Source organism: Onychomys torridus, chromosome 3 (assembly GCF_903995425.1).
Source record: "Onychomys torridus chromosome 3, mOncTor1.1, whole genome shotgun sequence".
In the NCBI taxonomy this organism is placed as follows: Eukaryota; Metazoa; Chordata; class Mammalia; order Rodentia; family Cricetidae; genus Onychomys; species Onychomys torridus.
In genome coordinates this window covers 153,048,702-153,060,224 of record NC_050445.1, presented here as the reverse complement: position 1 = coordinate 153,060,224, position 11,523 = coordinate 153,048,702, and the positions used below count along the sequence as shown (strand labels likewise).

Here is an 11,523-nt window from a genome sequence, read left to right as displayed (position 1 = left end):
ACAGGCTGCAGCCTTCAAGTGAGTTCAAAGGACATCACCTAGATCTAATTTGCTTTGCTAAAGAATTGAAAAGCTTTATTTTAATCATGTTGTCATTAGCTTAAGGTCAGAGCCTAATAAGCTCTGAGGCTAGCTTTAATATCACCATTTTTCAATAGAAATCAAACAAACCAATCTTCCCCTATAGCATTATTTTCTAAGTCAGTCAGGATAAAAATCTTCCTAGATAATTTTATAATATTCAAAGTACTGGTTAAATTGTTTCTATTTAAGAGATTATGTGTGAGAGAGTCTCTCTGTGTGTATATGCAGTGAATATGTGTGTATGGGTTTGTGTATATACATAAGTATATGTGCAGGTGCAGATCACACATACAGGTGTGCATATTATGGAGACCACAAGTCAATGCTGAATGTCTTTCTCTAGAATGCTCCACATTAGGTTTTATAATGAAGCCTATTCACTGAACTTGTCTATTATTCATTTGGTTAGAGTGCTAGGTTCGCATGCTGCAGTGATTCTGCTGTCTGCGTCTTTCCAGTGTTGGGGTTATAGATCCTGGTTTTACTTGGTTGCTAAGAATTCAAATTGAGATCCTCAAACTTATGAATCAAACTTGTTATCCACTGATCCACCTCCAAAGTTGTGCTTGACATAGGCTAGGATCATTTGGGAAGAAGGAACCTCAATTGAGAAAATGTCACAGGAGATAGCCTTATTGTCTAGCCTGTGGTGCATTTTACCAATTAAAATTTGATATGGGAGGGCCTAGCTCACTGTGGGTGGGATCATCCCTAGGTAGGCAGTCCTGAGTTGTTTAAGAAAGCAGGGTGAACAAGGTATGAGGAACAAAGCAATAAGCAACATTCCTCCATGACCTTGGCATCTGCTCCTACATCCAAGTTGCTGCCATGAATTCCTTCCCTGAAGTCTTTCAGTGATGAACTGTGAGCTAAAATTAACCCTGTCCCCTCTAAGTTGCTTTTGGTCTTGGGATTTTATCACATCAAGAGAAATCATGAGTAAGACACCTAAGAAATGTTTTTCCCCCTTTTTTTGAGAATGGCTCATTACAGTTCAGTAAATCATTTAATTAACAACTGTTTGATTTTTTTGGAAATACAGCGATAAGCAAAAACATCTGGAAACAATCAGAACATGGGAGAAACTGATACAAGGGTTGCAACCCATGGGGGAGGATGCTTTTCCAAGATGAAGGTATGTATTATTTAGATGTATGCATGAGAGTCTTTTAAAGCAAGCATTGAAAGTCCTTGTAACATTGCTCAGCTTATACGAAATTTTCCAACATAAAAGCCATTTTACCTAATGTGTTGTTAATTTATTGATGTAAAGAAGTTGGTTTTATAATTATGGATGTCTAACCAGGATTATTCATCCAGGAAAATTTATTAGACTAATTTAGAGGAGAGATTCTCAACCTGTGAGTCATGACCCCTTAGGGGTCATTTAAGACCATTGGAAAACCGAGATATTCACATTACAATTCATAACAATAGGAACATTACAGTTTTGAATTAGCAAACAAAAATAATTTTATGGTTGGAATCAACAGAATCTGAGGAACTGTATTAAAGTGCACAGCATTAGGACAGTTGAGAATCATTGATTTAGAGGGTCTTAATGGAGAATGGGATTTAAAGTGTTTTAGGTGTGTATTATGTTGTGCTGCAATTTGGTCTGAGGTCAGAGGTCTACCCAGTACTCAGCCATCAGAGAGGGGTTCCTGTCAGAAGATCAGGGGTAATATCTGGGAAATAGTTCCCCAAGAGAAGTGCTATGTTGACTTCATGATCTAGTCAGACAAATATTTTTTTCAAGCTTTGGCAATACTACAACCATTGTTTTGTAAGAAAAATGTCCACTCTGTTTACTGTTTTGCTGGTTTTCAGTATTTTAGACATAATTGTCCTTCTTGTTGTTCCAAAGCATCTTTGCATCACCAAATGTGAATTTGTATTAACCCAAGGAATGTGAGCACTGGTCTAGTCTCTGCAGAGTCCCTCACAGGTTCCTCTCTAAGCTGCTGCCTGCTCAGTCATCCCATCACAAGCTCTTTTACCTTAGTCACATGTAGAGGACTCATACATTAATGTAAAAGAGACGGAGGCCTCAGACTCAGCCCTGGAAAGTGTTTTTACATGCAGTGATGCATGAATTATTGAGACTCAACCCCCTCAAGTTATCCTTCATCTCTCATGTTATTTTGAGGAGCCCAGGTCCCCTGGCTTATAACCTTTGCCCAATGCATAACAGATGTGCAACTTTGTACAACTGGTGCAGATTGCTTATACTTAAGTGTATTTTATCTGAAAAGGGTAATAGTAGTCCTACATGTTAGATAAAAACATCATTCTGAGATCTCTGTGTGTGTTTCTTCTGTGTATCTCTCTGTGTGTCTGTGTCTGTCTCTGTATGTGTGTGAGTTCTTACCCTTCAGTGCCATCCTATTACAACTGGCAATATGAGGGATTAGACTCAGATACTCACACACACAGGGCAACTCCTCTATCACTGATCTATACCTTCTTCTCCACTGTAAAATATGTTAATTACTTTAAATTTATGTTTTATTGTATGTATAGGGACATTTCACCCTCATGTATATTGGTACACCATTTGTGTGTCTGGTATCCTTAAAGGCCAGAAGAAGGTGTTGGATCCCCTGGAACTGGAGTTACAGGTGGTTTTGAACCACAATGTGCGTGCTAGGAACTGAACCCAGGTCCACAGCAAGAGCAGCCAGTGGTCTTAACTGCTGAGCCACATTTTCAACTTCAAAGCTTACTATAATGATAATTAGTTACTAAAATTAACAGCATTTATAGAGAAATATCATCCTCTATAATTATAAATACTACTTCTCAAATTAGTTACAGTCTGTGGTTACAGTCTTAGTTAGGGTTTCTTTTGATGTGAAGAGACACCATAACCACTGCAATTCATAAAGGGAAACATTTAATTGGGGCTCCCTTCCAGGTTTAGAATTTTAGTCCATAATTATCATGTGGGAAGCATGGGGGCCCAAGGTACATGTAGTTCTAGAGAAGGATCCAAGAGTTCTACATGCAGATTGGCAAGCAGCAGGAAGAGAGTGTCACTGGACCTGGCTGGAGCTTCTGAAACATCAAAGCCCACCCTCATTGACCCACTTCCTCCAACAAGGCCACAGCTCCTAATAGTGCCACTACTTGGTGGCCCAGCATTCAAATCTATGAGTTCATGGGAGCCATTCCTATTCAAACCACCACAGATACTTTGGAGTTTAGCAATAATAGATATTGGTGTGGACGTTATGGGAAAATGTTAAAACCATGAGTTTACAAGTCAAAATTTAGAAGTAATTGTTTAAAAATAATTAGACTGCTCTAAATTTAGAACTATCTAGATTGTTAGGGTGGTCAAATTCTCTACAGTTAAAGACTGAAGCTCCTGCTTCTTAAGTTTAGAAATATAATTTTTAAGGAAAGTGTCCCAGGACAGGGGAAATGATGGCCTTAATGACCTTCAGTCATGCACACACTGATGACTACACCAGGCACCAGTGGTTAGTTCTAATCCAGTGGCTACACAGATGACCCAGTTAAGATACATGGAACAAAAAACTAAACCAAAACTCATAAGCTTTGGAAAAGGACTGGTGGGAACTAAGGTGTTGGTGGGGAAACGTCGGGGAGAAGAAAGGAAGGAAGTAATAATCAGAGATGCCATGTGTGTATGAAAATACCAAAGAGCAAATTCAGTTAATAAAATTTATTAAAGAAAAGAATGGAAAGTTTCTCAAGGGGTCGGGAGATATCTCAATCAGTAAAATACTTGCCATGGAAGCAGGAGGACTGAGTTCAGTCCCCAAGCCTACCCAGAAACTAGGCATGGTGACACTAAGTACAATCCCAGTGTGGGACATGGAGTCAGCAGATGTTTGGTGCTCACAGACACCCAGCTTTGCCTTCTGGGTGAAATCCAGGCAGGTGAGAATCCCTGTTATTTAAAAAAAAAAATGGATGAAGCTTGAGGAATTACACCTGTGGTTGTCTTCTGTCTCCCCATGTGCATGTAAACACATAAACTCATCCTACACTAACATGCACACACATACACAAAAAAGAAAGGGTGAAAAAAAAAGAAAGAACTCCCTTAGGAAGAATGAAAAGACTGCTCCAAAGGAGTTTGCTTCAGACTCTAGAGTGCTGAAATGAACAGTCAGCAGGATTAGCTTTATAAATACAGATGTTGTGTACCAGTGGACCTGAACCAGCATGGACACTGATTTCTTTCACTTTCTCCCCAGAACCAAATGCTTTAGAGAAAGAGCAGTGTGCTCACTAACTGCTTAGGTTTCTTCTTCAAAAACATAAATTGAATAAATCATCTTCCAAAGATCATTTATTCTTCCAAATTTTTTAAAATTTGATAGACCTTGCTCTTAATTATAGGACCTGAGTTATAAAACTTATGTTTAAATTATCAAGTGTCGATCACACCGTATGAAAGATCTGTAGTAGGAAGAGAGACATCTCTGCAAATGCCATTTAGTATTAAAAGACAAACTTCTAGAATACTTTTAATCTATATGGAACTTGGTGTTCACATTTGCCATTTCATTTATTTTTTGTGTATGTTTCTGCTTAGGTTAATTCAGATTAATTGGTTATTATGACAAAATTTTCCAAACAGTAAATACTCATTTAACACAGTATAATTTACCCATTATTTCAGATGAGATAACACAGAAGTTCCAGAAGCTGGGATGATGATATATGCCATCAACCAGCTGCTGGAAGAGAAGAGAAACAGGGATCTCGTTTACTACATCACTCAAAGTGAGTTCATTAGTAACAGGCAGGTAGTGATCTGGAGTCTTTTCAGGACATGTCCACATTTCATCCTGCACCCGAGACCCCCAAAATGTTCTGACCTGGGTTTACATGCCATGAACACCACTTAGACTGCTGGGATAAAGGGTTATAGGGCATATTGCCCCAGGAAGAAAAATAAAACAGGTCGTGCTGCCTCCAGCAGTGAGAATGTAGCTTGTTGTTCTCAAGAACATAAAAAAGTTCAAGGTGTTGAACTGGCCAAAGATATCCAGAGACCAGTCATTCCTGAATTATAGTAGGCTTGCTGCAGAAATAATGCCATCGTGTAATTCTGTGGTCTGTTATTTCCCTTCCTTAAAGAAGACAACACTTGTCTTGCAGATAACAGTATAGTGATGAAGACCCATCAATAGCTGTGTCTTACACAGAATAACTCCATGTCTTTCTATATGAATAAGAGACACTAATACATGAGCAAAACCATACCCACCTACAAAACTCACCACTGCTAACCAGCTAGTCTAAGCCTTCTTTTCCAGTGTGTAGTGGTATTTGCTCCACCCATGACCTTGGGTTATAGGGCCTGAAGGAGGTAGGTCTTGCCCTTGCACATGACCACTTAAGAAGGTATGAGAGGGGTCTTGTGGTACCTTCTTCCTTTTATTTATTTATCCTGGTGTGATCGGATTCCTGACAACCTGGGAATTGAACCTGGTTCCTCTGGAGCATTAGTCAGTGTTCTTAACCTCTGAGTCACCTCTCTCAGGACCACATGCTCCCTCTCTCATCTCTTTTTAAGAGGTCATGTACAAGGGCAATAAGTATCACCTCTTTCGGGCCCTAGCAAATACCACTATACCAGAGTTAGGATAGTGATAGAGCAGAGATTACATATTAAGGCTTTTTCCATGTTCAAGAGCTATTTAAGTTGCATACAATCCTATATCTCATGGTGGAGTCCATTTTGTCAGTAGATAGAGGATATATAATTGGAAAACAAAGTCTTCACTTTTTCTGAAACGTTTTTCTCCCTAGGTGTTTCTGTTTTCATTAACAATGGCGTATGTAGCCAAATCACTATCAGGAGTTTACATGAATTCAATGCTCACACAAATAGAGAGACAATTCAATATCCCCACATCTATAGTTGGATTGATCAATGGGAGCTTTGAAATTGGTGAGTTATTTTTATATTTACTTATTATTATACATTAACATTGTCTCCTTATTTCCTGCCTTATATTATTGCATTTAACTGAGGTACATGCTTCCTGGTGTGACTGAATAGCCTGGTTTGGGTGTGAAGAAACCATTATTTAAATATCCCCGGGATAGCACCTAATTATTGCCATATACCCTGATATGGCCCCTTTTTTTCTGACAACTGGCATAAGATTCAGAGTATAAATATCTAATTCTATCATTTGATTAATCAAAGAGAAGCTCAGGGCTTTTCTTTGGCACTTGAGAAGGCTGCTGTGGGGGCCTGGAGGAACTTGTGTTCTGAAGAAGAGAGCAAGTGCTTCTCTCCCCCACTGTGTCTGTGAGGTTGGCAGCTCTCCACTACCAGTCACTTGTAAGATGAGGGTGCTTTCCTGTGTTTGAGTTGTGCCAGACACGATGGCTAAGAGGAGTGAATGAACTTTAGCCCCTGAATTTGTGTAATGAACTGAGATATGAGATTACAAAGGGTGAAGGAGGAAAAGATGCCCTCTTCAGACAAAGTGACCTGGAAGCCTCTTATTCTTATTATTTACTTCCTTCAAGGTGAAATTGTCTTTGATGCATTTAATCAAAACAGCAAGACTATGAATTAGCTAACACACACTGAGGATGCTCCATCCTGTCTCCAGGGTCAATCTTAGTGCTTGCTCTGCCCCCTGTGTCCTTGGCCTTCACAGTGCAGTCAGGATGAACGCCTTACAATGACCTTTCACAGATTCCGTCATGTTCTAGTGTGTTAGATGCAGCAAGTGCAGCCCATTGGTTATGCAAGGTCTTACAGACACATTGTGCTAAGGAGGTCAGTCTCCTGAAGGAGTAAAGGTTTTCCAGGTGGAGAAGTGGACAGGTAAATGTGAAGGTGAGATTTGTACAGAGGATGAATCATCAAATGGTTTGTGTGTCAGGTTGTAGTCAGCCCTGTGTTATGGAAAGGTCAAATGTGTTAGAACATGATCTAGAGAGATGTGCAGGGATGGGAAATATGTAGAGACTGTGTCTTGTTCTGGAGTATGTCTTTTATTCTTCAGGTGGCAGTGAGCAGGTATGGGATTGGAAGAGGCTATTGATCTTTCTATGCTGAGGACTTATATTGAAAACTCAATGACATCTGATTTCTGGATAATACTTAAGTTGTACAAAAGGAAACTATATAGTTAAAAAGGAATGCAGTTACACTGAAGTACAATTATCAGAACATTTAAAAATCTTGTTAGGAAGGAATGTTTGTGATTTTTAATAAGGCAAATATTGTCTTCATCTGATTTTCAAGTTATTGTTGGTTGCCTGGCCCTTTACAATAATCACATTGTCAGAAGCCATCATTTATATGTCTATTGGTGAAAGAATCATGGCTCCTAATGTCACTAATGCTTCCTACACTACCATGAACAGAAATACAAATGCCCAGTTAATGATTATTGAAAATAATTCTCACCTAAGTCCATGGAAAACTCTACTTTCTATGAACCCTGTGGTTTTTTAACTAAAGGTTAAAAAGTCCTATTTAAAGTAAAAAATAACAATACAACTACTGGCTGTGCCAGGTGACTTAAGAGGAAGTCTTACACTGAAATAGTTGTGAGAGGAGGTAATTCACATTGGCCAGTGAATGCAGCATTCAGTAGGCTTTTACCCAGGTGGTTTTGCAAGCAACCTTCCCCTCGCCTGGAAAACACCTTACCTCTCTCCCAACACCTTCCCTCCAATTATTTGAGGGACACAGAAATGTAAAAGGCAATCTAAGCCTAATATGAGGAAAGATACTTTTTCTCTCAAACAATAGCAATTTCAGACAAGATTCTGTGCATTCATGTTGTACAGCAATAGATTAGAAATATACCCAGAGACATCAAACAATAAGTATCCTGAGACATTACCTTCTGAATGATCACCTCAATGACCAGGACTTAGGGGACAGATAGGGTAATAAAGATACAGAGGCGGGGCACACACTGTTCAAAATAAAGAACCATCTCTTCTACATAGAAAGCAAACTAGAGATAAATAGAATTGGAAGAAAAACAGTCTTCAAATATCTTTGCAATATTTAAGATCACTGAGAAATTTGCTGTCATTAAAAAGTATGTTTGAATTTTCTGATCTTTACTTTATGTACAGTGTAAGCAGGGTAAATATTCTTCATCAAACTAAAAATATGTATTTTGTAAAATGCTTACTTATATTTGATTTTCAGTTCCCTTTTTTTTCTGTGAATAATAATGATTATTGGGCCTAGGGCCTCCCATACATGAGACAAATGTTCTATTACTCCATATCAGCTCTTTATTTACTCTTTATTTTGAGGAAGTTCTCAGTAAGATGTCCAGGCTGGTATTGAACTCACTCTGAAGCCCAAGCCAACTTTGATCTTGTAGTCTTCTCTTATCCTCCCTGTGACTGGGGATGGCAGGTCTGTGCCACTAGGCCACACTAGTTCTTTCATATCTTAACATCTTCATCACAGGCCTCTCTGTCAGAATAGTGTTTCCCACTGAGTTTATTTAAACCTAAGCATTCTCCTAAACCACAGATGAATTTTTGGTTTGACTTTTTGACTCCTTCAATCTGGGCCTAAGTCCCAGTCGGAGGGTTAGGACTCTGACTTTCTCTCTGTTAACTGTATTTCCTGGTCTAAGGAAAGACTTGAAAGCAGGCATCTGGCCTGACCATGTTGAGTATAAAGGGGTTTTTAAATAGCAAGTTAAAAACATGAATCCTTTTTGAGTCTGGGTTACCTCACTCAGGATGATTTTTTCTAGATCCATCCATTTGCCTGCAAACCTCATGATGTCATTCTTTTTCTCTGCTGAGTAGTACTCCATTGTGTATATATACCATATTTTCTTTACCCATTCTTCAGTTGAAGGGCATCTAGGTTGTTTCCAGGTTCTGGCTATTACAAACAATGCTGATATGAACATAGCTGAACAAATGCCCTTGTGGTATGATTGAGCATTCCTTGGATATATGCCCAAGAGTGCTACAGCTGGGTCTTGGGGGAGATGGACTCCCAATTTTTTAAGGAAGTGCCATATTGATTTCCAAAGTGGCTGTACTAGCTTGCATTCCCATCAGCAGTGGAGGGAGAGTTCCCCTTGCTCCACGTCCGTCCTCTTCAGCATAAACTGTCTTATGTACTAACTCATAGGAGGATGCTAGATGTAAAACAAAGATGACTAGACTGCTACTCACAACTCCAGGGAGGCTACCTAGAAAACAGGACCCTAAGAAAGACACAGGGATCGCTCAGTGACAGAGAAATGGATGAGATCTACATGAACAACCTGGACATGAGTGGGAGTAATGAAGGGCAAGGTTTGAGGGAAAGAGAGCTTAGGGGAGCAGGAGATCCCAGCTGGATCAAGAATAGAAAGGGAGAACAAAGAATAAGTTAGACCATGATAAATGATGACCACATGAGAACAGGAAGAAGCAAAGTGCTGGAGAGGTCCCCAGAAATCCACAATGATACATCCACTGTAGAGTACTGGCAATGGTCGAGAGAAAGCCTGATCTGACCTAGTCTGATGATCAGATAGCCAAACACCCTAACTATCGTGCTAGAACTCTCATCCAATAACTGATGGAAGTGGATGCAGAGATCCTCGGCCAGGCCCCAGATGGAGCTCCAGGAGTCCAATTGTCAAGAAAGAGGAGGGACTTTAAGAGTATGAATTTTTGAGACCAAGATTGGAAAAAGCACAGGGACAAATAGCCAAACTAATAGAAACACAAGAATTATGAACCAAAAGCTTTGGAGCCCCCAGCTGGATCAGGCCTTGCAGATAAGTGAGACAATTGAATAGCTTGAACTGTTTGGGAGACACCCAGGCAGTGGGACCCAGACCTGTCCTTAGTGCATGAGCTGGCTGTTTGGAACCTGGGGCTTACACAGGGACACTTTGCTCAGCCTAGAAGAAGGGGACTGGACCTGCTTGTACTGAATCCACCAGGTTGAATTGAATCCCTGGGGAAGTCTTGGCCCTGGAGGAGATGGGAATGGGGGGGAGTGGATGGAGGGAAGGCAGCAGCGGGAGGGGGGAGGACAGGGGAACCCAAGGCTGATATGTAAAATTAGAACACAAATATCCATATTAAAAAATTAAAAAAACAAAGCAAAACAAAACAAAACAAAACAAAAAAACCATGACTCCATTTGACTCTGCATAGAGCAGACATGAGAGGAGAGGTCAGAGGTGAGGTGCAGGCTGACACCTGCTTTTGTATCCATTCCCAAGGGCTGGATAATCCTGAAAAGAACCCTTAATATTCTCCAGAATGGAACAGAACCTTCCCTCTGGGTCACAATTTATATAAACAATGCACAAACCTCCCAAGCACCCATCCTGTATCTTTAAGGTGGTTGTTAAAAATTTACTCTAGAGTTCAAATGAAGGAGAGTCTGTTGACTAAGATCTGCTATTACTTTACTGAAACAAACATTCTCATTCCCCTCTTTTAGGAAACCTTTTGTTGATTATATTTGTGAGTTATTTTGGAACAAAACTGCACAGGCCTATTGTGATTGGTGTTGGATGTGTGTTTATGGGACTAGGGTGTTTCGTAATATCACTTCCTCACTTCCTGATGGGCCGGTGAGTACTCCAGTCTTTGATTAAATTTTAGGTTCAATGTTTTCTCTACAGGAAATGAGGCTCAGAATTTTCTCCATGGAAGTAGCAATGCTCTCCCCAAAGTACAGAATGGTAATATGGAATTTAGAAGACATGGTCTCTGCTCTGTCTGTATAATTTGTGTATGTTGTAACCTTGGGTCTGTTTAGGTCCAATCCAGTCAATTGTGAAGTGGGAATTTGAGACATTGCTTTCATGAAGTTGAGACACCTGAACAGATTTCTCTGCATCTGCCAAAGATTGTGCTGAGCCCTTTATCAGGGTTTTTAGACACTCCAGTTACAAGGGGTCTACTATTTGACATAATCACAGGTTGGCAAGAGATAGACCAATGTGAATATTGATTTTTATTTTCATGCTTACCAGAGTGTCTTACACAGAAAATTATAAAAGTTAAATTATCTACCATAGAATAATGCTATTTGTTGTAGAACTCAATTTTTATCTAGATTGAATACTTAGCCCATGTCCCCATTAGATTGACTCTCTAAGTCTCTCACTGTCTCACTAGCCCTCACTGGCTGGCAGGGTGAACATCCCTCAGAACAGGTCAGGGCTGCACTGTTGTCCGGGCATGCCTCTCGCTGGTGTCTGCTGTTCTCCACCTGCCTCTGAACTGCAAACCTCTAGGCCAGCTCAGTGCCATTTCCTTATAATTCCCCATCATTCTTTCCTTATGAATTTGTCTGACTTCTTCCCTCCTCTTCCTCTTCCTCCTGCCTCTACTCTTCATTATGTCCTTCTTCTATCTTTCTTTTTGTTTTTAAGATCTTTCATCAATTTGATATGTGTCACTGTTTTCCCTGCATGTATACATGTGTAC

General features: G+C 39.9%; 1 protein-coding gene across 3 annotated transcripts in view; it reads left to right on the top strand.

Annotated features, from left to right (window-relative positions):
• Positions 1 to 1,159: 1,159 nt before the first annotated feature.
• Positions 1,160 to 11,523, top strand: part of LOC118579984 (solute carrier organic anion transporter family member 1A5-like) — a 49,300-nt gene continuing 38,936 nt past the window's right edge. The window contains exons 1-3 of one of the 3 annotated variants that reach the window (XM_036181824.1): positions 1,160 to 1,219; positions 5,878 to 6,019; positions 10,529 to 10,661. In XM_036181824.1, coding sequence (XP_036037717.1) covers positions 1,160 to 1,219; positions 5,878 to 6,019; positions 10,529 to 10,661 — 335 coding nt within the window. Of the gene's footprint in view, positions 1,220 to 5,877; positions 6,020 to 10,528; positions 10,662 to 11,523 lie in introns of those variants that run through there. The other 2 variants (XM_036181825.1, XM_036181826.1) reach the window with 2 other exon arrangements.